The sequence below is a fragment of the Platalea leucorodia genome (assembly GCF_965183815.1).
Source record: "Platalea leucorodia genome assembly, chromosome: 14".
NCBI lineage: Eukaryota > Metazoa > Chordata > Aves > Pelecaniformes > Threskiornithidae > Platalea > Platalea leucorodia.
The window spans coordinates 5,782,739-5,810,314 of record NC_138836.1 but is presented as its reverse complement, the minus strand read 5'-3'; the positions used below and the strand labels follow the sequence as shown (position 1 = coordinate 5,810,314).

At 69.5% G+C, this 27,576-nt stretch overlaps 1 protein-coding gene across 1 annotated transcript; it reads right to left on the bottom strand.

Annotated features, from left to right (window-relative positions):
- Window positions 1-456: 456 nt before the first annotated feature.
- On the bottom strand, window positions 457-26,829 carry BAHCC1 (BAH domain and coiled-coil containing 1). The gene is made up of 27 exons (XM_082326680.1): window positions 26,704-26,829; window positions 24,733-25,066; window positions 16,298-16,477; window positions 15,096-15,218; window positions 12,914-14,632; window positions 12,728-12,833; window positions 12,417-12,625; window positions 12,143-12,301; window positions 11,348-11,541; window positions 10,630-10,987; window positions 9,833-10,540; window positions 8,378-8,562; window positions 8,128-8,264; window positions 7,797-7,898; window positions 6,918-7,032; window positions 6,590-6,833; window positions 6,223-6,387; window positions 5,777-6,102; window positions 5,425-5,532; window positions 5,080-5,342; window positions 4,911-4,986; window positions 4,723-4,831; window positions 4,497-4,619; window positions 4,239-4,412; window positions 2,585-3,732; window positions 1,590-1,826; window positions 457-1,512 (listed from the first exon to the last, which is right to left on the bottom strand). Exons 2-27 carry the CDS (start codon window positions 24,905-24,907, stop codon window positions 1,306-1,308), a joined length of 7,650 nt encoding a protein of 2,549 aa, XP_082182806.1. The 5' UTR covers window positions 24,908-25,066; window positions 26,704-26,829; the 3' UTR covers window positions 457-1,305.
- Window positions 26,830-27,576: the final 747 nt, after the last annotated feature.

Genomic DNA, 27,576 nt, shown 5'->3' with positions numbered 1-27,576 from the left:
CCTGCCTGCCTGCACCCTTCTGTCCCTGCCTGCACCCTCCCATGCCTGCCTGCACCCTCCCATCCCTGCCTGCACCCCTCCGTCCCTGCCTGCACCCTCCCATGCCTGCCTGCACCCTTCTGTCCCTGCCTGCACCCTCCCATCCCTGCCTGCACCCCTCTGTCCTGGCATTCCCGCACCCCCTGCCAGGCACAGTCCCTACCCCAGGCCAGGGTACCCCCAGCACAGGGCACCCCCAGCACAGGGTGCCCCGGGGTTCCACCATCGCCCCGTTGCCCTGCGGCCCCGGCACCCTGCCCGTCTCCTGCATGCACCGAGCTGGGGAGGCCTCTGCGGGTGCCCGGGAGGGTGCCCGCAGCCGGGGGTGGCTGTGCCAGGAGGGAAACTGAGGCAGAGCAGAGCCAGCAACGGTTCATATATTTATTCATAAGCCAAGTTATCAATAAAAAAGTTCCATACTAAAAGGCCTTTACATAGAGTTTGCTGTTCATAAAACCTTTGTGTTTTTAATCCTTTTTTCCATTTTTTTTTAATTTTTTTTTTTTTTTGTCTTGTTTTGTGGTTTTTTTTAGTGTTTACACTGGAAAAAGCCCCCGCCGCCGTGCGGCCTGTACACATTTACAGCACGGGGCGGCGGCGGGCAGCAGCGGGCAGCGGCGGGCAGGGCTCGGCGGGACGGGCCAGCGTCCGCCGGCACCGCGGCCACCCCGCTATTGCACTGGGGCCGGACGGCAAGCGGGACCCCCGGGGGGGACGGGGGGGGGGGGCGCCCCACCAGCCCCTCGCCCGCCTCCGTGCCCGAGCCGTGCCGGGGGCCGAGCCCCCTGCCCCGCCGCCGCGTCCCCCCTATATACAGAGCTCCCCCGCTGTCCTCGTCCCAGCCAGGCTGGGGGAAACAGTGCACTGAAACGGAAACGCGACCCCCCCCCCCCCCGCCCCATATTATTATTAATTTTTTTTTTATTTTTTTGTTGTTTTTTGTTGTTGGTTTGTCTGTTTTCCATAAAACTTCCCGGAAGAAATACAATATTTACACGCAAAATAAATAGAACAACACACCTGATTTCTGCTTTACCTGCTGGCAAACAGTCAGAGGTACTAGGGAAAGTATGGCTTGTAGGGGGGCTCCCCCCTGCGCCCCCCGCGACGACGACGACGACGATGATGATGGTGCCCCCGTGCCCCCTCCCTGGCCACCCCGGGCTTTGCATAATGGCCGGGAAGGAGCCCCACAACGGAGGGGGTGCGCGGGGGTGGGCTGCCCGTCCCCGTCCCCCTCCCTGCGCCCGGGGTGGGCACGGGGGGTCAGCAGAGGATGGGCACCCCGTCGGCGGTCACCAGCCGGCCCGTGGTGGGGTCGTAGGTGCCTGCCAGGTAGTAGAGGTCCTGGCGGTCCTGGTACTTCTTGCTGCGGGTCATCTGCTCGTAGTGCTCCCGTCCCACCACCTGGCACTTGTGGGAGATGGTCTGCACATCGTTCTCGTCCTCGTGGCACGACTGGTACAGGGCGTTCTGCAGGGGGACAACACGGCGTCACTGGCTGCCCCCCTCGCCGCCGTGCCACATCCCCGCCCCGGCCCACCCCTCACCTTGCCGTCGCTCTGCCGCTTGCCCAGCTTGGTCTCCTCGGGGTGGTAGAACCACTTGACTTTGACCACCATGTTGCTGCCCCAGGACTCCCACATGCTCTCGATGCGCCCGATGTAGGGCAGGTTGGGCCGCCCGGCCGAGAGGAAGACGGCGCAGTCCCCGATGCGCAGCGTCTCCTTGCCCCGCACGATGGCCTTGTAGAACAGCTTCCGCGCCTTGCCCTTCATGCCCCGCCGCTGCAGGGGGGAGCAGGGGGTCAGGGACGGCGCGTGGACCCACGACCCCGCATGCGCCCGCCCCGCCAGACCCCAGGCACCTGGGGAAAGCAGCGCCGAGCCGGGGCGGGATGCTCCCACAGCACCCATCCAGCCCTGTGCACCCCACAGCCATCCTGCACCACGCACCCAAGTGCCGCAGCCGCTGGAACCAGCACCCTGTGCTGTGCGCCCAGGCACCGTGCCCGGTGAACCCATGCCGATGCCCCGTGCATGCACCTACCCAGCCCTGTGCGCATGGCTGGTGCACCCAGGCACCCTGCCCCATGCACACATGCACCCTGCCATGCACCCATGCACCCTGCCTTGTATCCCCAGGCTCTCTGCTGTACCCATGCACCCTGCACCATACAGCTGCACCCACACCCATGCCCCATGCACCTTGCCCCCTGCACACAGGCACCCTTCCAGGCACCCGTGCACCTCACCCGATGCACCCTGCACCCGTGCACCCCGCCCCGTGCACCCATGCACCTCGCCGTACACCTGCACCCAGGCACACTGCCATGCACCCTGCCCTGTATCCCCATGCACCTTGCTGTGTACCCATGCATATCCTGCACCATATACCTGCACCCATGGCCATGCCCCATGCACCCCGCCCCAAGCACCCATACACCTCCACCCGTGCCCCCTGCCCACTCCCCCCAGCTGCTGTGCCCGCTCCTTCCTCCCGGCCGTGCCGAGCAGCGGGTGCCTGCGGCGGGCGCCGGCCGTACCTGCGTGGGGTTCCCCGACCACCTCCAGAGCTGGCGCGCGGGCAGGAAGGCGGAGATCTTTGGCCGGTTTTCCACCGAGGGCAGGCGCTGCCTCCGGGAGAACTCTTTGGCTTTGGAGAAGCTGAGGGCCTCCTTGCGCTTGAGCTTGGCCTTGGGGCCGGCGGCGGCGGCCTTGGTGAGGAAGCAGCGCTGCGGCGCACCGCTCTTGGAGCGCAGGGCCTCCGGCTGCGCCAGCAGCGCCGGCACCGGGTGGGAAAGGCAGGTCTGGAGCAGCAGCGTGGAGTCCTCGTCCTCGGAGCTGTAGGAGGAATCCTCGTTGTCGGAGGAGCAGAGGCTGGAGGTGGAGATGGAGCCGGAGCTGGAGGAGGTGGAAGAGCCCGAGGAAGAGGAGGAAACCGAGAGGCGGGTCATAAAGCGCGAGGGCACATCGGCACCCAGCCCGCCCGCCTCCTCGTCCTCGTCCATGTCCGAGTAGGAGCTGTGGCAGTCGCTGTCGCAGTTCAGGGTGAACTCGGCCTGGCCCGAGTATTTCCGCAGCGCCAGCCCCACGGGCAGCTGGTGCACGGGCGCCCGCCCCTTCCTATCCTTGCCCGCCAGGGCCGCGTGGGCATAGCCGTGGCTGGCCAGCGGCCGCTCCAGCTTGGCCCCAAAGTCCTTCTCGGCCAGCAGCAGGGCCTTGCAGTTCTTGTTCTTGGGGGACGTCACCCCTTCATGGTCCAGCTTGACCAGGTACTCGTTGCCTGCCTTTCTCCGGCTGCTTTTGCCCATTTCTGCCTCCAGCCGCTCGGCTTTCTTGGAGCGCAGGAGTTTCTGGGCAGCCGGCAGCACCAGCCCAGCCCCGGCCCCAAAAGAGGCGTAGGAGCTGGCGATGCGACTGAAGGAATCGGCCCCAAAGCCGTTGCCGAAGACGGGGGCGGCGAGGTGGTGGTGATGGTGGTGCACGGGGAAGATGGCCTCTTTGGCCCGCAGCTTCTTGGCGCTGCCGTTGACCTGGAAGAGGTTCTGCAGCACGGCCGTGCCCTTGCTCGCTGCCTTCCGCTTCGTCTGCGCCACCGCCGACCAGCTCAGCAGCGGCCCGCCGCGCCGCCCCAAGAAGGGGTCGCTCAGCACTGGCGCCTTGCTGCCCGACAGCACCTCTGCAGCTTTGCCTGGTGGGAGACGGGGGTCAGGAGGGGCTAGCGGCCACAAGGGAGGACAGACAGACAGACAGACAGAGGGAGGCAGGGATGCTCCGGGACTGCCCCAGTCCCTGCACATCTCTCCCTGCAGCCTGGTCTGCGTTCCCCCATTGCTGCAGTGCCCTGTGCCACTGCCTTCCTCCATCCCCGTCCCTGCACCCTTCCCTGCATCCTGCCATATCCCGCTCCCAACCCTCTGCACCCCATCTTTCCCTGCATCCCCTCTCCCTGCCTGCATCCCTGTGTCCTGCCATCCCTTTCCCATGCCTGCAACCTTGCATCCTTCCTCTATCCCCTCCCCTGGCTGCATCCCAGCATCCTTCCTTGCATCCCCCCCCGCCTGCTTCCCAGCATCCTCCCCTGCATCCCAGCATCCTTCCCCACATCCCACCATCCCTCACACCAGCGCTGCCAGTGCCGCCTCCCTTGGGCACCCCGGGCGAAGGTGGCCCACGGGTGGCAGCCCTGTCCCGTACCGCTTTTCTCCTTGCCGGCCGCCTTCTTGCCCGAGTTCTTGGGGGGCTCAGGGCCGTCACGGCGGTCTGGGCAGAGGCTGGGGGGCAGCTCGCCGGGGGGAGGCACGTCGCCACACGACCGCTTCGTCCGCCGGCAGGAGCTGGAGACCAGCAGCGCAGGGGACGGCTCGGTGCCTGCGGGCAGAGCGTGGGGTCAGGGCCAGCCCCACTGCCCCCCTGCCCGTCCCCTGCCCGCAGCCCCCGTCCTGGCCCACTCACACTGGATCTTGAAGTCGGGGGGCAGCAGGCGGATATTGGAGACGGCGATGTGCCCCGTGTCCCCGTCGTCAAACTCCACCATCACCGCATCAGGGCCATCCTCCTCCTCGTCACTGGAGGAGCCTGCGGCACGGGGAGGGCTGTTGGGATGGGGCAGGGGTCCCCGACACCCCCCTGCCCCGCTGGCCGCCCCCCGTCCCACCGGCTGCCCGCGGCTGCTCCTCACCTCGCACCACGTTCCCCGGGTAGAGGCACCGGGATTTCTGGCTCCAGTAGGCGCAGACGCGGGTGCCTGGCGGGAGGCTGCGTCGCGACTGGGGCCGGACGTCGAGGACCTGCGAGCAAGCGGTGTGCTGGGCTCTGCGGGGCGTGCTGCCCGCCGGGACCCCCACCCCGGCCCCCCGCCCCGCTCACCGCCTCCTGCAGCAGCTGCTCCTGCGAGTAGATGCGCTGCCGGTTCCCCCGCTCGCCCTCGATGATGATGCTGTAGCTGGGGAGGGGACACGGAGGGGGGCTCAGCGCCCGCCCAGCCGCCCTGGCATCCCCACCCGTGGCAGGGACCCCCACCCCAGCCCCTACTCACATGTCGGGGGGCTGGATGGTGCGGACGCTGCCGGCGTAGAGCAGGCTGTCCTCCTTGGGGATGAGGATGTGCAGCCCGTCCCGCAGATCCTCCTTCTGGATGGCGCAGGCATGGGGCAGGGGGGAGCGGCGTCCCCCCCGCGCCACCCCCGCCAGGCAGCCCCCCTCCTCCTCCTCCTCCGAGAAGCTGCTGTTGTCGTCGAAATCGAAGTCATCCTCCACGGTGAAGCTCTCCAGCAGCTTGCTGACCGCCCGGCCCTTGCACTGCGGGAGAGGGAGCTGAGGGTGGGTGGGGGGCACAGGGAGGGGACTGTGCCGGGGCGGGGGTCCGGTCACTGCCTCTCACCTGCTTGGTGGCCACTTTGCTCTTCACCTTGGCCAGCTTCTTGCCCTTGCTCAGGATGGTCTTGGCGCTCCGGGGGGAGAGGGCCAGTGAGAGCGCCCCGTTCTTCCGCTGCGGGAATGGGGTCAGAGCCGGCTGACGACCCCCCCACGGCGACCCCAGCCCTCCGGGGCCCACCAGTGGCTCCCAACCACCCCTGCCCCTGCACCCCAGGTGCCCATCAGTGCTTCCAACCATCTCAGCACCCCCAACCTATGCATTGGTGCCCGCCCAGCCCCACCAGCACCCCCAGTTCATGCAAACCCTGCACCCATCCCTCTGCACCCCATGGTCCCATGGGTGCCCCCACACTCACCCTCAGGGCCGACTGCAGCACCTTGCTCTTGCGCGTGGCTTTCTTCAGCCTCTCGCTGGCCAGGCGAGCCCCCTCGTCCCTCGGACCAAAGTGCCGGGGGTCGGCGCCGGCAAAGAGGCTGCCGGCGGGGGCCGGGGTGCTGGGGCCGCTGGGGGCCGGCGGCCGGAGGCTCTCCTTGGGCTTGGCTTTCAGCTTCTTCTTGCCACCCTCCTCGCAGCCACCCGCCTTCCGCCGTGCTGGCACCTTCTCCAGCTTGCCAGTTCCCGGCTTCACCGGCCGCCGCTTGATCTTCACCTCGCCCTCAGGGCTCCCAAGGCGGCAGGGCCCTGCGGGGGGGGAACAGGGCTCAGGGCACCCCGTGGGTGCCCACCCAGCCCCGGCATGTGCACCTGGGGGGTTCCTGTCCCCTGTGTCCCCCTGGCATCCCCGCGGGGCGATCCCGTTACCTAGCAGTCCCTGCCTTTCCTTCTTCTTCTTCGCCTTTTCGTTGGCCTCCATCTTCACCACGGAGGACGGGGAGGGTCCGAGCACGGCCACGGGCACCGAGGGCAGCAGGGACAAGCCCGGCTCATCATCACCATCCTCGCTGTCTGTGTCCCCGTCGTGCTCATCTGCAAGACGAGGGGGCAGCGATGAGGGACCCTGTGCACTGAAGGGTGGCCCCTGTACCCCCCACCCATGCCCAGGGAGATGCTGCTTCCCCGTGCAGGACGGGGGGAGCTGGGGCCCCTGCGTCACCCCCTGGCACAAGCCACCCCCCTTGTCCTGGCCCCCGACACCCGCTCTGCACCCCCAGCCCCGTGCCGGTCTTGCCTTTGAAGCCCGCCGGCTGGCGGGGGTCGGGGTCCTGCGGCTGGTACTTGGCAGCCTTGGAGCTCTTGGGACGGGACAGCTTCTTCTGGATGCGGCCGCCGGGGTTGGGGTCTTTCCGGCGGAAGGGGCTGATGCCGGCGGGCAGCCCTTTGCTCTTCACCTTCTGCTTCAGCTGCGACACCTTGTGAGCCACCTTGCAAGCCAGCTTGCCCTGGGAGCTGCTCTTCTTGCACCGCACCTTCTCCTGGGGGGCACAGGGAGGCTCAGGAAGGGGCCGGCAGACCCCCAGCCCCGGGGCGGCGTTTGCCAGTGGTGGGGCCAGACTCACCGGGGAGCCCTTCAGGCTGCCGAACGCCGCCTCGGCCAGCTTGCTCCTCTTCTTCTTGGGTTCGGGGTCCCCCCGCAGCTCGGCGCACAGCAGGGACAGGCTGGTCTTCACCGCCCTGGCGGGGACCGCGGCGTGGGCACGGCGCCCGCCGGACCCCCGGATGGATCCTGCACCTCACCGATGGATCCTGCACCCCCCCAGCTGCCACCAGCCGCCGGCTCCCCCCCCTTCTTCCCCCCACTCCGTAACCTTCACCCGCTCACTAATGTTTTGTGACATAAAACCTAGAGATTAATTTTTTTTTTTCTCTTTTCCCTCCGTCTTAATTGAAGGAACCATTTAGCGCAGATTTAACTGTTATTACTGAACGGGGGGGCCGGGGGCCGCGCACGCACACGCGCTCCAAGCGTGTTTGGACTCGCTCGGAGGATTTATGCAAATGGGCCTGTCGGGAGAGGCAATTTGTAGCGGAGAAGGACAATTATACAGGGCCCGGGAGTGGGGAAACGGCTGCGCCGGGCGGCTAATGGGTAATAATAAAGCGCCGGCAGCGATGAACGCCGCTGCAGCGTGACCAATGGCTTTATACGGCGCAGATAAAGAGGCTTTTATGCAATGCTGCTCCCGCGGCCGGCGGGGGGGGGGGAACGCACGGTGCTGCCGCCCAGCCGAGCCCCCCCGCCACAAGCGGGATGTGAGCAGGAGCGCGCCGGAGTGAGCAGCCGGACCCACCGAAACGCGGCTGCCGCCGATGGGGGGGACGTGATGGGGCAGCCCCTGAGCACCGCCACCCCTGCGGCGGGACGGCCAGACCCCCCGGCAGCAGGGCTGGTGGCCCATCCCCGGCGACAAGGAGGGCACGCGGCGCTGGTCACTCACTTGACCTTGCGGCTCTCGGCCCTGCCCAGCGTGCTGGAGTGCTTGCGCTTCCTCGGCCGCCCCGGACCACGCCGTGCCGGGCTCCGGGAGCTCTCGTCACGCCTGCAGCCGCGGCAAGACCAGGGGCACCCTGAGCCGCGTGGCCGCCGCAGGCGGTGCCCCTCCGCCGAGCCGGGCTGAGGACGGCCCCAAACTCATCACACCGGTGACTGCCACTGCTGACCCACTCGGCGGAGGGCGCTCCCTCCCTGGCCTCCCCCCTTCCCGCAGGCTGCCTCCCCGCCTCCCCCCCCGGGACCCAAGAGAGACAGGGATGGGGACAGGGACGTACTCGTGGTCATGCCGCCTCTGCAGCTTCACCAGCTCCCGCTGCTTCTCCTTGTAGCGGCGCTGGAGCTCTGCCAACCGCATCCGCACCTCCACCTCCTGCGTGTTGAGCTGCTCGATGGCCGCCTTCAGGGGGCAAACCTGGGGGCCAGGAAGGCGGGCAGCTCGCAGCGCCGGCAGCCTCGGCCCCAGGGCTGAGACCGGGCTCAACTCATCCCACCTCCCACCACAGCTGCACGCAAGGAGACACTCACGGCCTTGGTTTTGGGCGTCCAGGTGTACTTGCGGCGGGGGACGCGGGCACGGGGCGGTGGGGAGGCGGGCAGGGGGCTGAGCGCAGGGGGGCTGCCCTCCCGGCTGGCTGCCTCCACCAGCGACCAGGCGGCTGCCACCGTGGCCAGGTTCTGCAGGTTGAAGGCCAGCAGGTCCTCGTCCTCCCCTGCCGGGACGGGAGGTCAGCGGGGCTGGCACAGGATGTGCCCCACGCTGCCCCATGTGTGCTCTTGTGCAACGGCCCATGCACATATGCGCACGCCACGGTGGCACCAGGACCGCTACCGGGGTCGTGCGGGGCGAGGAGGGGCGTCTGTGGGGCAGGGGGTGCCGTGGGGCACAGGGCCATGCCATGGGGTTCCATGCATGAGTGGGGTGCCCCGGGGTGGCCGTGGGGCCGCACAGGGGGTGGCGGCGGGCAGGGGGACGGTGCACAGGGCGCTGCGTGCGCAGCATGGCCAGCATCCCCACGAGGCCGTGGGGCTGGGGGGGCCGGGGCCGGGTGCGCAGCGGCGGCCAGCGATGAACTCATCGGCGAGCAGAGCCAAGGCCGGGGCTGGGAGGGACGCGGCGACGCGCCCCATCCGGCCGCCCCATCTGCGGCGGGGAGAGCAGCGGGGAGTGGGGCCCCGTGGTCACCCCTCCGCCCCACAGCGTCACGGCCCCATGCCGCGCATGGCCACGGGAAGCACCAAGCATGCGGGGCCCCGCCATCACGCGCCCGCCCTGAGCCACCCGCCTGCGGCAGCGCTGGGGACGCGCCAGGACGGCCTTCCCCGCCGGGGCCCCCGGGATTCCCTGGGGAAGCCGAGCCGGGAGGGAATCCCGGCGCCTGCCTGGAGCCAGCACTGGAGCAGAGTCCCGGAGATGGCCCCGGGCTGCGAGCAGGGCCAGGCCGCCGGGCATTGCACCGCACCACCAGCATGCACGCAGCCAGCGTGCATGCAGCCCCACGCTACAAACGGGCATGCAGCCCTTCACCGCCGACACGCATGCAGCCCCCTGCACCAAAAACGCACATGCAGCCCCTTCTCTGCTGCACAACACATGCACGGCCCAGCCCTGCTTGTGCAACAGCTCGCGTAAGAGCAGCCCCACTCCTGCATGCACCGCACAGCCCCTCCACTGCGCACACCCTGCACAGCCTCTCCGTCGCACACAGGCTGCACCACTCCTCTGTTGCACGCCGTGCACAGAGCACCCACCGCGCACCCCGGCGTGCAGGCAGCACCCTGGGCAGGGGCAGCAGGGCACGCAACCGCGGGACAGGAGGCACCGGGGGGCAAGGGGCACTGGGACGACCGGGCGCCGTGGGGCAGGGGGTGCTGGGGGGCAGCGGGAGGACCGGGTGCTGTGGGGCAGGGGGTGCTGGGAGGCACTGGGAGGACCGGGCGCCATGGGTCAGGGGATGCTGGGGGGCAGCGGGGGCCACTCACCTTCCAGGGCCAGGTCGCAGCGGCGCCGGCGCAGCTCCAGGTCAGCGAGCTCGCTGAGCAGGGCGATGCCAGGGATCCCTGAGGTGTGGGGGGCGGGCGAGGGGGGGGCCGGGGGGCGCTCCCCGGGTGAGCCCAGCGCCGGCAGCTCCCCCAGGTCAATGCCAGCGGCAATCAGCGCCTCCAGCCCGCCCAGGCAGCCTTGTCGCCCACCGGGGCCGTCGCCATCCTCCTCGTCGCAGCTGCCCTCTGGCTCTGAGCCATCGCTGTCGCCCTCCTCCTCCTCCTCCACGGTGGGGGGCAGCGGGGAGGCCCCCACCACGGGCACCGGGCACTGCTGCTCCGCCGGGATCTGCTCCGGTGCTCCCTGAGCCGCTTCCCGGCGCACCCCGAAGGGCACCGGCACCCGCTCCTCGGTGGCCCCCGCGGCCGGTGCCGGTCCCCGCTCCCCGCAGAGGGGCCCCGGGGTGAGGAGGAGGTGGTGACGGTGCAGCAGTGACCCGGGACCCTCGGCCATCCCCGCCCCGGCCGGCGGCTCCCGCGGGGGTCCCGGCTCCCGGAGCACCTCCCCGGCAGGGCTGAAGGTCCGGGACTGCTCGGGCTCAGCCGGCGGGGAGCCGGCGTGCATAGTGTCTGGGTCGGCCGGCTCAGCGGAGTGCGCCTCGGAGAAGCCCATGCTGGCGGCAGGGTAGCTGTAGCCGGGGGGCAGGTCTGCGGGGAAGCGGGCAATGCTCAGTAGGGACCCCCCGGCACCCCCAACACCACAGCCACCCTTCTCCTCACCACCACCCTGGTCCTACCTGGCTCCAGGGACTTGGGGTAGTCGCGGGGCGGCTGCCCCTCTCCGCGCTTGTCCTCGCCGTCGCTGCCCTTGCTCTGGACGGGCAGGGGGCTGTCAGCCGGGGAGCGGGGGGCCACGGCGGAGCTGGCGGCCGGGCAGATGGGTAAAGTGCAGGGGGCCGCGGGGAGGGCCACGGGGCACTTGGCCGGGTGCCGCAGGGCCGGAGAGTGGCAGCAAGGGGACAGCTTGGGGGGCCCGGGGGCCGCCGAGGAGAGGCCCTTGGCCGGGGCGTTTAAGGCAACTGCTTTGTGGGAGGGTTTGAGGGGCTTCTCGGGACCCCCGTCCTCCAGCTCCAGGGGCTGCTCCTCCGGCTTCCGCTGCAGGGGACACTGAGGTTGGCACACACCAGCCCCACTGCCCAGCCCCTGCCCCACAGCCCTGCCCAGCACCCTACAACCCTGCCCCACACCCCAACCCTGCACCCTACAGCCCTGCCCAGCCCCACACAGCCCAGCCACACAGCCCAGCCTCTGCCCCGCATCCCCCTCCCCTGCCCCACATCTCACACAGCAGCATCTCAGACCCCAGCCCCACCTCCAGCCCTACATCTCCCACCCCAGCCCCATATCCCCACCCTACAACCCACGCTCAAGCCAACCCTGCATCCTCAAGCCAGTCCCACCCTCAGCCCCGCAACCCCGCACTCCAGTCCCCGTCACCCCCAGCCCCGCGGGCACCTGGACATGCGCCTGGCGCTGGATCTCGAGGGCCTGGGCTGCCCGCTGCTGCTGCTGCAGGGCGTAGAGCTCCTGCTGCCGCAGGAACTGCGAGCGCGAGTACACGGGCAGCTGCCCCGTGTGCTGCAGGTGGGCGCCAGGGCCCCGGCCTGGGTACATTGGGGGCCACAGCGATGCCTGGTCCATCACGTCGGCTGCCGGTGGAGGGGGGGGTCAACCAGGGACCCGCCTTGGGGTCACCCTGCAGACCCCAGCAGTGCCCTGCCCAGCCCTGCAACCCTAGCAGCACCCACGGGGACCCCATCTCCCACTCCTGCACCCCAAAAGAACACAGAGGGACCCCATCTCCCACCTCTGCACCCCCAGCAGCACCCGCAGGGACCCATCTCCCACCCTTGCATTTCCAGCAGCTGCAGGGACCCCCATCTCCCACTCCTGCACCCCGAAAGAACACAGAGGGACCCTATCTCCCACCCCTGCACCTTCAGCAGCACCCACAGGGACCCATTCCCACCCCTGCACCTCCAGCAGCTGCAGGGACCCCCATCCACCACTCCTGCACACCCAGCAGCACCCACAGGAACCCCCATCTCCCACTCCAGCACCCCCAAAAGAACCCAAAGGGACCCCATCTCCCCCCCCTGCAGCTCCAGCAGCACTCACAGAGACCCCATCTCCCACTCTTGCACCCCTAGTTCCACAGCAGCGCCCAAAAGGGACCCATCTCCCACCCCTGCACCCCCAAAAGCACCCACAGGGACCCCATTCCCCCCCCATGCCCTGTCCCAGCCTCACCCAGCGTGTGGGGGGTGCCGTGGGTGGGGGGCTCGGTGGGCAGGATGACGAGCTGGGCAGGGGGGTCCTGGGAGAGGGGGAAGACGGGCTGCATGGTGCTGGGCATGGAGGCGGGGAAGGCGGGCGGCAGGTTCTGGTGCAGCGCGGGGTGGCCGATGCCTGCGGGGCCGGGGGGGGGCCGTCAGCACGGGGGGTGCAGCACCCCACTGCTGGGGGGGGTCAGCAGCCAGCCAGTCCCGCTCCCACAGCCCCCCCGTTTGCCAGCCACACTGACCGTAGGAGTGCCCCCCCATCCAGATGGAGGGGCTGCGGGTGCGGGGCAGCCAGTGGGCGTGTGCCGGGTGGGCGTGGGCGGCGGGGTCCCCCCCGAGCTGCCCCGCCGGCAGCGAGGAGCCCCCGGCGATCATCAGGTGGGGGGTCAGCTCCCCGGGACACCCCCCCGACGGGTGCATCCGGGCAAACTCCACCAGGTCCTTGTTGTCCCTGCGGGCAGAGGGGGGACACGGGGTGTGGGGCAGCGTGGCACCGTGGGGACCAGCCCCCGTGGGCAGGGACCCCCCCCCGTCCCCCCGCCACAGCACTTACTGGAGAAGGAGCTCTCGCGCCGGCAGCCCCAGGCGCTCCTCGCAGAGCCGGCCCCGCTCCTCTTCTGCCTCCAGGTCGATGAGGTGCATGGGCCGCGCGGTGCCCGCTGTGCCAGGGACAGGACGGTGGTGTTAGTGCTGCACCGCCGGACCCCCGCCAGCCCCCGGCCCCCTCCCCGGGCCCTACCTTTGATGCCAGCAGCCGCCCGGCCCTGCCGTCCGGAGCCACTGCCGCCGTAGGAGGGTTCGGGGCGTCCGAGCGTGTCCTTCTGCCGCGCCACGGCCACGGCGATGCCGACGGGCGGCTGCCGCACCTCACCCTCGCCAGAGGCCAGCCCGTCATGCTCCCGGCCGCGGGCACAGTCCGGCCGCTCCAGCTCCGGCTGCCCCTTCCCTGGGGGGAACTTGGCATCCTGGTGGGCGCAGCTGCCCTTGACGCCCCCCAGCCCCACGAAGGGGGGGCCCTTCTGCCCCCCCAGCAGCGCCTGGTTGCTATATTTCAGCAGGTTCTTCATGGCCGAGACCTCATCCGGGGCGGCCGGCACCTCCTGGCCCAGCACCGGACCCTGAGTCATCAACGCAGCCTGCTGCAGACTCGTGCCGAAGGGGTCCAGGTAGGGACCCTTCCGCTCCTCCGCCACAGCCAGGGGGGGCCCCTGGCCCTGCACGCCCCAGGGGGGCAGGGGGGGCCCACCGTAGCCCAGGGCGCTCAGCTCCAGGGGCTTGCGCTTGCCCTCGGGGCCGGTGCCAGCTGCCTCCACCTCGGGGTGCTGCTGGTGCCGGATCCGTGCCACTTTCTGGGGACCCGGCCCTGGAGGGGGGTCCTTGGGGGGGCCCTTCTCTAAAGTGCAGCAGGAGGGGCCGACCCGGACGCCCAGTGGGTCGGGGCGGGCGGCGCGAGAGCAGTCAGGTGCCGGCGGCACCTCGAAGTAGCCCTTCTCCAGAGCACCCTTGGGTGCAGGGCCCCGGCTGGCGAAGGGGGGCCCCTCAGCCGCCCCCCCACCCAGGTACTCCAGCCCCTTCAGCCGGGCACCAGGAGCCCCCCACTCCAGCCGCCGCTCCGCCGGGCCCTCCGCCTTCAGTGGGTGGTGGAAGGGGCCACCGTAAGCGGCCGGGGGCTCGGCCCCCGCCTCGGCGTGCCGCTCCTTGCCCTCGGCGCGCTCCAGCCCGCCGGCCTCCGCCGCCACCTGGAAGGAGCGGCTCTTGTCCGTCAGGTGTCCCACCGAGGGCACCAGCGTGGCCCCGCTCAGCTTCAGCTCCCGGCTGCCCGGCTCCGGCAGTGGGCACAGCACCTCGGAGCCAGCGTGCAGCTGCAGGCAGGGGAAGGAGCCAGCGGCGGGGCCAAGCGGGGCCGGCCCGGCAGGCACCGCGTAGGAAACGGCGTGATGCAGCATCTGCCGCCGCTCCACGCACTCGCCGTAAGGCTGGGGTGCCTCGGGGGCACCTGGCTCCCGCTCGCCCCGGCACGGCTCCTTGGCGCTGCAGCGGCCGGCGCGGGGCAGGGTGCTACCGGCGCAGCTGGGCAGCACGGCGCGGCCGGCGTCGCCCTCCAGCCCCTTGGCACCCAGCAGGCAGGAGGCGAGGTGCTTGGGGCGGCCATCGCTGGCCCCCCGGGGGGGCAGCCCCTCCTTGCAGTGCCCCTCCGGTGGCACCGGCAGCACCGCCTTGTGCCGCTCCTTGGGGTCCTCCTCAGGTGGCCGCTCCTTGGGGTCCCCCTTGCCCGCCTTCTCCTTGCCCACCAGGAAGCGGTCGTAGTCCTTGGGGGTCTTGGGCAGGGGTCCGACCTCCCGCTCCCGGCTGCAGGAGCCGGCGGGGGGCCCGGGGGCGGCGCGGGCGATGCCGGGGAAGCCGTGGCTGGTGGGGAGCAGGGCGGGTTGGGCAGGCAGGTTGCGCAGGTAGAAGTTATCTGGAGGGGAGGGCGTTGGGTGAGCCCCCCACCGAACAACGGCGTGGGTCTGGGCACCTGGGACCGCAGCCGTGCCAGCGCCGGCTCCCCGCTAACAAGGGGAGGAGCGCGGGGGAAGGCACGGCCTAATTACCTCCATTTCCCACCCAAACAATGTTCCCTATTAAGCGCCCGCCACAATATTGTGAAAAGCAAGAGCAGCGGCGGCGGCTGGGACGGGTGCCCACCACCCCGCGCCTGCCGGCCCCGCTCCTCCCTGGGGACCCGGCGCTTGCTCCACCCCTGGCCCCCACCCCGACGCTGGGCACCGGCACTGGGGACGGGCGCTGAGCCCCCCACCCCTGCCCAGCGGCCTCTCCATCATCCCCTGCTGGGCTGGGGACATGTGTCCCCGTGGGGGACCCTGGCCAGCCCTGGAGGCTGCGGTGGCACGACAGTGCCATGCTGGGACCCTGGTACCTGCCTTTCTGGCTCTCGTAGAAGCGGTGCTGGCCGTAGAGGACGTTGCTGTTGCTGTGGTGGTCCAGGTGGCTCATGGGCAGGAAGGTGGAGGCCAGGCTCCCGGAGAAGCGGGGGTACCCCGGGGCTGAGGGCACAGCGGTCAGGGGGATCGGAGTACGCTCGCAGGCGCACGACCCCCCGCGGCGTCTCCGTGTCATGCCACGGCGCGCACCGCACCGCAGCAGCCTGGCCACGCACCGCTCCGGCTATAAATGCTTTGCCGGAGCCTGTAATCTCCTCCGGGCCAGGGCCCCCCCCCACCTCCCGGGAGCTGCTGCTGGGCTGAGACCCCACAAACTCGTGGCGGCAGCGGCCATATCGCGGCGGCTCGGCACGGCCCTCGCAGGCTCGTTAGCCAGTGCGCTCAGGCTGTCCATCAGCAGCGTGTGCTGCCGCGCCCCCCCGCGCCCCCCCCGGCACGCCGTGCAGGCCCCGGCACGCCGGGAGCCAACTGGCAGCCGGTCAAACTACCAGCTGGGCCGGCTGCCAGGGCCCCGCGCCAATACCACCTCCCCGCTCCTTAACTCTGTCGGCCCTCGCTCCGGCCGTTCAGGTGGGGACGGGGACGCCGGCGTGCCGCAGGGTGCCAGGGGCTATGCCGGGCTGCAGGGAGCCCCCCGTTCCCACCGTGTGGGGCGTCTGTATAGCCGGGGCTGCACGTGCTGCCCCGGGGGTCCCCATGCTGCAGCTGGCCCCAGCACAGGGGTCCCGGCTGTGGGAGGGGAGCGCAGCCCCTGGTTCATCACCAGTGACACGAGCTGGCCTGGCCTCAGCCCGGCTCCTGGCATGGGGCGGGGGTCTGCAGCCCAGCACAAGCCTCTCTGGCCCACCCTGAGCCCCAACTGCGGGGGGCTGAGCCTGGTCCCCATGGATGCCCGGGGGGGGGTCTGTGAGGCACACTGCCGGCCGTCCCCCCCCGCCACCACCCTGAAGCTCGCTGCGTGCCAACCGCGTGCCCGTGCCGGCCGGCTGCCACGACCACCCTGTGTGCCAGCGCCTGGGAGGTCCGAACCCCGTCTGCGTGGGTGCCGGCTGGACGTCACCCGCCAGCACCGGGCAGAGCCCCAGCCACATCCCGGCCACCCTTCAGAGACACCCCGCAGGGACACCCTGCCTGCCCACCCCGGCGTGCTGCCACCCGTCCCTGCCCCGGCGCCCGCTCACCTTCGTGGGAGTGCGAGAACCAGATCTGGGAGGTGCCGGAGTGGGGCCCACGGAAAGCCGGCTCCGGAGGGGATGCGGTGGGGGCGGCGGGGTGGCTGGGTGCCCCTGAGCCCAGGCTGCTGCTCAGGAAGCCCCCCATGAAGGAGGAGGTGGGCGCGTTCCCCATCAGGCCGCTGCCGGCTGCGGTGGGAGAGGAGAGAGTCAGGGAGGGCTGCCCACGCCACCCCTCGCACGCCTGCCACGCCACGCCGCCACGCTCACTCCTGCACGCTTGTGGGCACACACCTGCCGCAGGGCTGTGCGCAGCCCACGCTGCATTTGCGCATCCCTCGTGCATGCACGCTGCTTGTGCACGCGCATCCCTCGTGCATGCACACCTCTCATGCACACACGCTGCCTGTGCACGCGCATCCCTTGTGCGATCACACCCCTCGTGCACACTCGCCCCTCACGTCCCCTCAGCCCCACAGGGCTGGCACACGCACCGGCGCGTGCAAGGCACAGCAGAGCCGTGCAAGGGGCACCGGTGCCCTGCCCTGACCCCGTGTGCATGCCGTGTGCCGGCGCATGGGAGGCTTTGTACACGCGTGTGGCTCCCCACGCTGCTCCTCTCCCCCCGGCTCCAGCAGCAGCTCCGAGCCACTGGTGGGACACCAGCTGCCCCCAGTGCCGGGACGAGCCCGACCTCCCCGGGGCTCTGGCTGTGCAGTGCCGTGCCAGGGCGAGCTGGCATCCCGCTCCCAGCACGGGCAGCTGCCAGCCACGGCAGCCAGAGCCCTGGGGCTGGGACACCACAGAGGGGGGGCACTGGCTGCAGGCAGGGCGCAGTGGCAGAGCTGCATGTGTGCATGTGTGTGCACATGCATGTGTGCACGTGTGTGCAGGGAGAACAAGGCCAGCGTGGGAAGCGCAGGGCAGGGGGCCAGCCCCCGCCCTGACCCTGCTGGCCTCCCCCACAGCCCGGAGGGGCCCCAGCACCCCCCAGGGAGGCCCAGGCCAGCGCTCCCCACCCCGGCCGAGCCGTGAGATCATGGTGGAAACATTGGAGCCGGTGGCCAGCGGCCGGCTGGGCGCGAGGGAGCCGGGGGAGGGAGCACCGTCCACTTCTCACTGCGTGGCCCTGCTCCCCGCATCCATGTGTGTGCCGACGTGGGCTGGTGGGGCTGTGGCCACTTGCCCCCTGCCCGGCACGGCACAGTGCGGAGGAGCCCAGGCTGGCCGGCCGCCCGGCCGGGCCAGGAAGCGATGCTTTGCTCTCTAAGCCGGCCCACGCTCCCTGGCTAATCCCTCCGGGATGCCTCTGGGATGAGTGTCGGGGATGTGGTTTCAGGCAGCTCACTCCTTCCTGCGCCGGCCGGCCGGGGGCCGAGCCCCGGCAGGGGCCGCGTGGGCCGGGGGCACGGCCGCACCCTGCCCATGGCCCTGGGAACCGGCACCGCGCACCCCCGGGGCCGGACGCTGCCCCCGTTGCACCGGCATGCACCGGGACGGGTGGGCACGTCCTGCCGGCCAGCCTGACCGCGCCAACGCGTCCCAGAGGAGTCCTGCCTGGCGTTGCCCGCGGGCAACCGCCCTGGTGTGCCCCCAGCCCCGGCTGTGCCGGGGGACCCTGCCGCGGGGCGTGGAGCCGGCAGCGTGCCGGGCGGCTGCGCTGGGCAGGAAGCCGAGGTTTCCAGAACGAGCCTTTTCTGGAAGCTGTGAAACAGGCTGTAAAAAAATAACCCCCCCCCGATGGCGGCGGGGCTGGGCTGGCGCGGAGCGTCCCGGCGGGGCTGGCGGGGCCACGGCCGCCGCTCCCCACACCTCCCACCCGCTGACTCACGCCCACTGGCACGGCTGGATCCCCCGGCGCGCGCTGGCCCCGCAGCCGGCCGCGCCGTTCCCACCCGCCTTGCACGCCCGCACACACACTCGCCCCAGCGCCTTGCACGCTTGCGCCCTGTCCCGCGCCGCCATGGCTTGGCGTGGCACGGCACGGTTCAGCATGACATGGCACAGCTTGGCATGGCATGGCGCACAGAGAGCAGCCCCCCGGCTCTGACCCCTCTGGCCGTGGTGCCGGCAAGCACAGGGAAAGGCCCCTGAGACCATGCACAACTCATCTCACCCATGAGCAGGCAGTGCCGGAGAAGCCCCACGCCGTGGCAGGCGCAGCGCCGTGGGGCCGGCTGCCAGCACGGGGCAGATGGGCAGCGGGGTCCCACCCCGGCCCCCCCCGCCGCCCCCCGGCAGCGTCAGCCCGGGAATTCCCTGGCCAGGCTCCCCGCGGCCAGCGCCGTGAGTCAGCCCTGCCAGCAACGCTCCCGGCTCCAGTGCAGGCACGGCCGGCAAGAAAATCCCCCATGCCAGGCGCCAGCGGGGAGGGAAGGGTGGCCCCGGCCGCAGACACCGGCCCCGGTGGCTTTTCGGCGGCTGTGCAGCGCTTTGCACCTCGGGCCCATACCGGGAACTCTGGCAGCTCCAGCATGGCCACACAGGCACCGTGTTGGCCCTGGCCACCCCACAACCACCCCGGCATGGCCCTGGTCACGCCACACTCTCCCCCACACCGAGCCAGACCCTGGGCAGGGAAACTGAGGCAGGGCAGGGGGTGGGGACGTGCCAGTGGGTTTTGGGGCTGCCGGCACCCGGAAGCCCCCGAACCGGGCTGGGGGGAGGTAGCAGCCAAAGGAAAGGGTTAAGAGGGAAGCGAAGCCACTTCCCCCTCATCACCGCCAAACCGCAGCCCGGGGGGGGCCGGGGGGACTTTTCGCCTTGGCCCCAAATCCACAGAGGGTCACACGTGTGACAAGCACGCCAGGTCTCAGCACAACCGCACCAACAGCACCGGGGGGGTGGGATACGGGACTGGTGGGACTGGGGTGGGGGCAGCAAGGGGCGCTCCCCCACCCCAAGCCACTCTTCACCCCCGCGCCGAGCGCGGTGCAGATGGGAATGTGCTGGGAAGACGGAAAGTTTCCCCCGCCAGCAAGTGGGGCCAGGGCGGGTGTGGGGGGGCCATGGCCCCGGGGGGGGTCACTCCGGCCACGGCTGCTCCGGCCTGGCAGGTTTCTGGGCCGGGGGGCCGGCAGCGGGGTCCCCAAGGCGGCGCTGCCGGGAAAGGGAGGGGGTCTCTGGCCCCCTCCTCTGGGATGCCCCGGCCCTGTCCCTCCCTGCAGCTCTGGGAAGGTGGGGGCTGCACCCCCCCAGCCCAGGCACGTGGCTGCACCCCGATATTTAGGGACTCCATTTTGCAGAGGGAGCCCCCGGCACGCCTGGGCGAGGTGACGGTCCCCGGGTCCCCGCAGCAGCGGCGACGTGCGCGGGGCGTGAGGTTGGGTTACTCCCTCGGCTATTTCGGGGCTGGAACATTCCTAGCAGGGCCGGGGCCGCACGCGGAGACGCCGGGAGCTGGCAGGGAGCCTCCCGCACCGCGTCCCCACAGCCGGGCACCCCGGGGAGGTGCCACCCCCAGTCCCGGACCCAGGACGGCGCAGGATGCGGCCCCCATCCCACCACACGCTTTGCAACCCCTGCGGCTCCTTTAAATATTTGGCAAATAGGAAATAAGTGTAATATAATTTCCTCGGTGTTATAATTTAAGATTAATCCATATTGTTATGGCACTAAATAAATGCCGTAATATTGAAATGCAGTTCAAATTAGCTTGACAGAGTGCCAGAAGTACAATTAAAACGTTATCCGATGGGTAATCACACGGCAGTTGCTCCGTGCTAAGTGCCACTCGCAAGCTGTCGGCTTTCGACGGAGGGAAGGGGAGGCTGGAGCCGCCGAGAGGCTGCGCGCTGCCGCACGCTTGCATGCTCGCCGGGGCTGCGCACTGCACCGGGGCTGCGTGTGCACACACCGCTCGGTGCACGCTGCTTGCACGGGCTCGTGTGGCTGATGCACGCAGCTTGCACGTTGCTCGCGAGGACGGTGCACGCCGCCTGCACGGTTGGTTCACGCGGCTCGGTGCCTGCTCCTTGCACAGCCAATGCACACGGCTGACGCAAGCATGCTCCGTGCATGCTCCTTGCATGACCAACGCACGTTGCTCGGTGCACACTGTCCGCACGGCCGGCACACACGACTTGCACGTCCAATGCATGACTTGCACACCAGACGCATGCGGCTTGCAAAGCCCAGAGGCCATTTTGGGAGCAGCCGCAGGCCCGGCACAGGCTGGGGCCGCAGGGAAGCCAGGGAGGGCCCAGAGGGTCCCAATGTCCCACCCCACGCAGCTCTGGTGTCCCACAGAGGCCAAGGACATGACCCCCTCCAGGGAATCCCTCCCAAATTTGTGGTCCACGGTGACCCCATCTCCCCCATGAGCCCCTGCAAAGCGTCGCACCCGCAGGGTCCTGGGCCGCCCGTGCACTAAGCGGGAGGGAGCACCCCGAGGGGCTGCGAGGACTCGTCCCCTCCCTCCCGCCGGGGCTGGGGGACCCCAGCACCCAGTGGGGTCGGATCCTGCCCTGGGGCGATGCTGCGGGGCAGGCAGAGAAGCAGGCAGGGCGGCAGGCAGGGCGGCAGGCAGGGCGGCAGGCAGGGAAGCAGGCAGGGCCGCGCTGTGCCCATCTGTTTCGTTTTACGGAGCGGATAAAGAAGAACTCCAAGAATGAGATTATTGGGTGAGTGTTTATTTACCGCGGGAGGGGGCGGGGGGGCACGCAGCCCGTGTGAATCTCTGCAGAGTCACCGAATCGCCAAATCCTGCTATTTTTATTTTCCGCCGTAATTCCCTGCTCGGCTGTCGCGTATTGCTGCCATCAGCGCCGGGAGAGGAACCGGCTGCAGGGAGGACAGGGACACTCCGGGCCAGGGGGTCCCAAGGAGCCAGGGGTGCCCAGAGGGGCACCCAAATGCTCCCTGGAGCCTGTCCGCACCCCCAGTCCCCCCTTGGGGATCAGCCAAGCCCACCACGCACGCAGTGCTTGGCCCACGGAACCTGGTGGTGGCACTGCCGGCAGCGCTGCCCCCCGGCCCCCGCCCCGACACAGGACCCCCCCAGGTCAGGCAGCTCTGGGGGCACAGGGACGGGAAGCAAACCCCGCAGCTCGGGGTGCTGAGACCCCCCCCCGCACCCCACCAATTTGGGGCAATCACCGCATTTACTGGCGGTGACCAGGGCTCGCGGCAGCTGCCCGGATCACGCCGCGCGGCTGCTCAGGCTGCCCGTTCCCCCGGGCCCCGGCGCGCAGCAGCGTCTCCGCATGGATCCAGCTAATCGCTAGAGAACAGATGAAACTACTCCAGGGCAATTCCATAGGATCTGGGGTTCTCCGCATCCTGCTCCTCCTGCCGGACATGCACGCGTGTGTGTCCCCCCAGCCACCCCGGCACAAGTGTGGCTAACGAGGAGCAGACGAGTTAATCTCAAAATCTGTTTTAACTTTGACACCTACTTTTTAAAATGCAGCGCATGCGGTGGCGCGACCGGGCTGGCACGCGGTGCCGAGGGGGGGAGCGGGGAGCCCCCGCGCCACGGCCGTGCCGGAGCCTTGACGGTGCCGTGCCACGGCCTCCCAGCCCCTCGTCAGACCCCGTCTTCGGTCATTAATGAGGAAACTGCGACATGGAGCGGCTGCAGCGCTGGCACCCAGCCCTGCATCACCACCCCGGCCGGGGGCCACCGTCCCCACCTGCCCCCCACCATCCCCCCCAGCCACGCCGGGGAACCGGAGCTTGAGCCCGGCTTGCAACTTAATCCAGGGAGGGGGACAGCTGCGGGAGCCCAGCCGGCCACCAGCGCCACGCCGCCGGCTCACCGCCCCGTCCACTGCCACTGGCATGCACACCCACACCGGGATGCACACCCACGCCGGGATGCACACCCACGCCGGGATGCACACCCACGCCGGGACGGCTGGGCTGCACACCCGCACCTGGCTGCAAACCGGCACTGCCATGGCCAGGCTGCACGCCCGCACCAGGATGCAAACCAGCACCCGTTTGCAAAGCAGCACCGCTGGGGTCAAGCTGCGCACCGGCACTGCCACGGCAGCGGTGCTCCCGGCAAAGCCCGGCACGCTTGTGCGAGCCCCCCCGGCACTGTTATACGTTGCAACGTACCGAGGGCTCTGCCGCGGTGACAAACAGCCCGGCATGATCTCAACTATATATTAGTCCATAAAAACGTCAGAAGGGCAAAAATTGAGGCCCCGGCATAACGCACAGGCTCGGCCGAGCCTCTGCCGAAGTTTCCCACCCCCCTGCCCAAGGTGGGGGCGTTGGGACCCCTGGCCCTGCTCGGCACAGGGGTCAGTATGGGTGTGCCAGGGCGGTGCGACCGCGGCCCTCAGCCGGGCTGTGCCCCCGGCAGCGCCGTGATCGGCGAGCAGGGGCTGCACCCCGGCAGCTCTGGGGGTCACCGTCCCCCTTGACCCCCCAGCACCGGGCAAGGCCGCAGCTCCCCATGCTCCGGCCCCCAGCGCCGTCTCGCGCCATCATTTGCATGGTCCCGGTGCCAAAACCAGACGCAAACCGAAGCATTTGTTTGCAATAACTGCGCAGCCCCGAATTATGGCTTTAATAAAATCAAGCTAAACAGTTTTTATCTCCCCTTCCCAGGGCGGCCTCCGGCCCCCGGCAAAGGCTCCTGGGAGGTGTAGTCCGGCCCGCCACCGGGAGCCATTTGGGGGAGCGTGGCCGGAGCCCCCCCAGCCAGCGCGGTGCCCCAGGGCTGCCGCATGCCGCGCCAGCCCTGCCACGGCCGCCCGGCAAACCGCGGGCTGGCTTTATTTGCTGGGTGGGGTAATTATCAATCATCGGCGTTAATTACCACTCCGCGCGCTGCCACGGCTCCCGGCCCCGTGGCACAGCCGCACCGTGGGGACACTGGGGTGCCAGGCCTGGGGACCCCCCTCCCGCTGGCCCCGGCACCACGCTGGGCACAAAATTATAATTTTTATTTGCTCGAGCAACGTTCCCGTACGCGCGGGAGTCTCCGAGCACGGCTCGCCGGGAACGGCTCCGGCTGCGCCGGCCCTGCCAAAGCTGGGAATATTTTTAGCTCTTTCTGTTGTTGGGTTTGGCTTCTCCCCCCCACCCCCCCTTTTTTTTTTTTTTTTTAAGGCAAGTTTCTGCCACGGTATTTTTAGCCTGATCCATGTTATTTTAACAACCTCCGTTGCATTTGGGCTCCCATGTGTCACCCAGGCCCCAGCGGGTGTGAGGGTCCGGCCGCCGCCGCCGCAGGGACACCACCACGCCGAGAAGGCAGAGGGAAGCCAGCGGCACCCCAGCGCCGGTGTCACCCGGGGATCACCCCCGGCCACCGTGAGCTGGAGAGGGGCTGAGCCCCCCACCCTGGTCCCCCACCCCGGGGACAGGCACCGAGCCCCCATTCAGGCCCCCCATACCCCAAAGCCAGGGTGAGGCCAGGGCGGCCCCCCCCAGCCCGGCAGTGGTCCTGGGGGGCATGGCCGCAGCGTGGGGGCTGCCGGCACAAAGCGAAACCGCCCCGGTTGTGGGCCCGATCCAGTGCCGCCTCCCCAGCACCCCCCAGTGCCCCCCGCTTTCCACCTCCTTCCAGGAGCCTTGGGCCCCCACCGCCACCCCCCAGCCGTGCCCCCCGCCCTAATCCACGCACTAATTGTAATCCCATTAAAGCAGATATAATTTTATTAGTATTCACAGCTCATCAAGGCGGCGACAATAACCGGCGCTGCCGCCGTGCCGCGGCGAGAAAACCGCCTGCGCCGGCGGGAAGCGGGGGGCCCTGGGCAGCGCCGTGCCGAGCCGGCACGCCGCACACCGGATCCGGCCCTGCTCCTGCTTTGGCTCTGTCCCGGAGCTCAGCGGCAGCAGACCGGCTAGCTCCCTGCACCCCCAAAGCCCCCCCACGCCACACACCCCGCTTTAGGCAGCGCGCACCCTGCTTTAACCCTGCACGGCCGCAGCCGAGCGGCCTCCGCGCACGTCGCCGCAGACAAAGCCGAACGGACAGCGCACGCTGTGGATGCCGGCGCTGCGGCCGGATCCGGCGAGCCCCATCCCGGTGCCGGCACAGTTGGCCGTGCCGTGCTCAGCCGCGCACCGTGCTTTGTCCATCTCGGGCAGGACAGCAGCTGCAGAGGCGAACGCGCACGCCGCAAACCCCTTCTCACCCTGACACTTCGGCGCTTTATATAGAGCCGGGGCTTGCTGGCCTTTCTCCGGCACCGCCGCGCCGGCCCCGCGCATAACGGCCTCCTTGTTTGCCCAGAAAGCGCTTCCTTGTTCAGGCACCGGGATCTCGCCGGGCCGGCCCGGGCGTCCCGCTCCTCCCGCGCCGGCAGGGCGGGCAAGCGGGGAAATGCCCCCCGTGTGCGTGAGCCCCCGTACACCCACCCCCCAAAAGCACCAGGCGCGGTGACAGCGGGCACAGCACAAAGGGGAGGCCGAGCCCCCGGTGCACCGGGCCCCCGCGTCCCTCCCGGCCCCCCGCGCCGCAGCCGCGCCGCCCCTCTGACCTGTGTGCGTGGCCATGGAGATGGGCGCGGGGAAATACTTGGTGGGCTGGAAGTGTCCGGGGGGCTGCACCGCACCGTGTGCCGAAGCCGCCACGCGCCCCGCGCCGTGCCGGTGGCCCAGGCTGCCCCGCTCCGACAGCAGCCGCGGCGGGGGCGCGAAGTCACGGCCGTCCATGCCGGGGGCACCCACCCACCCGCTCGCTGCCCACGGGGGGCACGGCGGGACGCCGACACGGCTCCTCGGCGCGGCCGGCGATCCTCAACGCCGCGGCGGGCCGGGTTCGGTGGCGGCGTGCCGCGCTCCGCGCCGGGGCTCCCGGCTCATCCTCTGCTCCTGGCGCAAGGGAGAGAAAGCAGAGCGTGAGAGCGCGGCCAGGCCGGGGGGGTACACCCCCCCACCTCCCCAGTCCCCAGGTCCCCAGTTTCCCCAGTACACAGCTCCCTTTTTCTCCGGTATCCCCCACACCCGGGCCCCCCGATTTCCCCGGTACCGCTGGCGTGCGGTCCCCGATTTCCCCGCCATCCCTGGAGCACGGCCCCCCCGTTTCCCCGGTACCCCCGGTGCACGGCTCCCCCCCCCCCCCGTTTCCCCGGTACCCCCGGTGCACGGCCCGCCCCCCCCCCCCCCCCGTTTTCCCGCTGCTCCGGGAGCACGGCCCCGCTCCCCGGGAGCCCGGGCCCGGCCGCTGCCGCTGCCCCGCCGCGGCGCTCCGCGCCCTCCGCGCCGCTCGGGCCCTTGCCTCCCCGGTGCACGGCCCCGTCCTTCCCCCGCCGCCCGGGCCCCCGCTCCCCGGCCTTTATTTCCCCGGCTGCTCGGGCTCCGTTTCACCCCGCTTCCCCCCGCCGCACGGACCACGTTCCCCGGTGCTCGGTCCCCGGTTCCCCCGGTGCGCGGCCCCCTCCTCGTCCCCTCGCTGCACGGCGCCTTCCCCTCCCCGGTTCCCCTTCTCCCCCGGGCTCCACGGCCCCGTTTCCCCGCTTCCCCCCCCCTCCCCCGGTGCACGGACCCTCCTCTCCCCGGTTTCCCCGCTGCACGGTGCCTTCCCCGCCCCGGGCTTGCACGGCCGCCGCTCCCCGCTTCTCCCCCCCCCCCCGTTCCCGGTGCTCGGGGCTTCACCCCACCGCTCCCCGCTACCGGCTCCCGTTCGCCGGAGCCCGCCCAAAGCGGCGACCGGGCCGCCCGGTGCTGCGGGCCCAGCGGGGCATTGTTCTCGGCAGCGCCGGGGCCGGGGGGCCCGATCCGGCGGGGGGAAAGGACCGCGGCTGCCGGGGCCGGGCCGGGCCGCGGCGAACAAAGGGGAGCGGAGGAACGAAGGCGACCGGGGGCCCCTCGGCCCCTCCCGGGTCGGGGCTGCACGGCCCCGGGGCCGCTGCGGGCGGCGGAGCGGCCGTATTGTCCCGGGGGGGGGGTGGCGGAGCGGCGGAGGGCATCCCCGGGAGAAGGCAACAAACGCGCAGCCCGAAAAAAAAAAAACCAAACAAAAACCAACAACAAAAAAATAGTATTTTTTTTTAATAATTAAAATTGAAGAAAAGGGGAAAAAAAAGGCAATTTTTTTTTAAGGGGAAAAAATATTGAACGCAAAAAAAAAAATTAAAGGCGAAAAAATTCAACGCAAAAAAAAATTTTAAATGCAGAAAAGGTTCGATGCAAAGAAAAAAAATGTTTTAATGCACGAAATCTTCAGGGAGAGGTTTTTAATGCGAAGATTTTTTGAAGGGGGAAAATATTTTAAGGGAAAAAATGAAGGCAAAAAAAAATATTTTAAGGAGGAAAAAATTAAGGTAAAAAAAATTTTAATGAAAAAAAGAAAAAAATATTTCAACGCCAAAAAATGAACGCAAAAAAAAAATTAAGGCGCCTAAAAAAAAAAAATACCGAAGCGCCAAAAATTAAAATAAACCCCAAACAACAACAACAACAAGAGAAAAAAAAAAAAAAAAATCCCCGGTACGATCGCAGTTACTTACCGGAGGGGCGTTCCACGCGTGGGGCGAGTGCGGTCCCGCCGTGGCGGGGCGGCCCTGGCGGGGTGCGCAGCGTGCTCCTGCCGGTGCCCGTGCACTGCCCATGCACCGGCTGCTCCTGCAGCAAAGGGAACCGGGCGGAGGGGGGGGGGGGGGTGGGGGGGTGTGGAAGCGGGGAAGGAGGAAAGGGGGGGGAAGAGGAACGGGGGGGGGGTGCGGGGGGGGGGGGGGGGGGGGGACCCCGCCGCGCCTCCCCGTTCACGCCGCGCACTCCGCCGGGCGACGCGCCCCGCATGCTAATGAGAGCGCGCGCGCGCGCGCCCCCCTCTGGCGCGCGCCCGCTCTGATTGGCCGCCGCGCGGCGCTCGCGCCCCGCCGGCTTTTAATCCCCTCCCCTTTCCCTTCTTCCCCCCCCCTCCTCTCCCTCCCCTTCGCTTTGAGCGTCAGCCCGCTCTTCCAATAGGCTGGCGACTCGCCAGCCGCCCCGCCAATCAGAACGCGGCGGGGGTTGAGACGCTGAGCGGCGGCGCCTAATTCAAGCCCGGCGGATGAATGGGAGGGGAGGGAGGAGCGCGCATGCGCCCTGCAGCCAGGGCGCGAGGCGCGGGGAGGGGGGGGGGGGGTTGCGTTGCAGCGGGGGTTGCATTGCACCTTCGGTGCAATGCAACCCCCGCTGCAACGCAACCCCCCGCCCTTACGCCACGCCCCCCCAGGGTGTTGATTGGCTGGCGACCCGCCAGCCCGCTGTCAATCACGCAGTGTAAACAAGGCGCTGATTGGCCGGCCCCTGCGGAAAAAAAAAAAAAAAAACCGTGACGGGCCCCGCGCGCGGTTTCAAGGCGGCCCCCGGGGCGGGGGGGGAGGGGAGGGGGAACC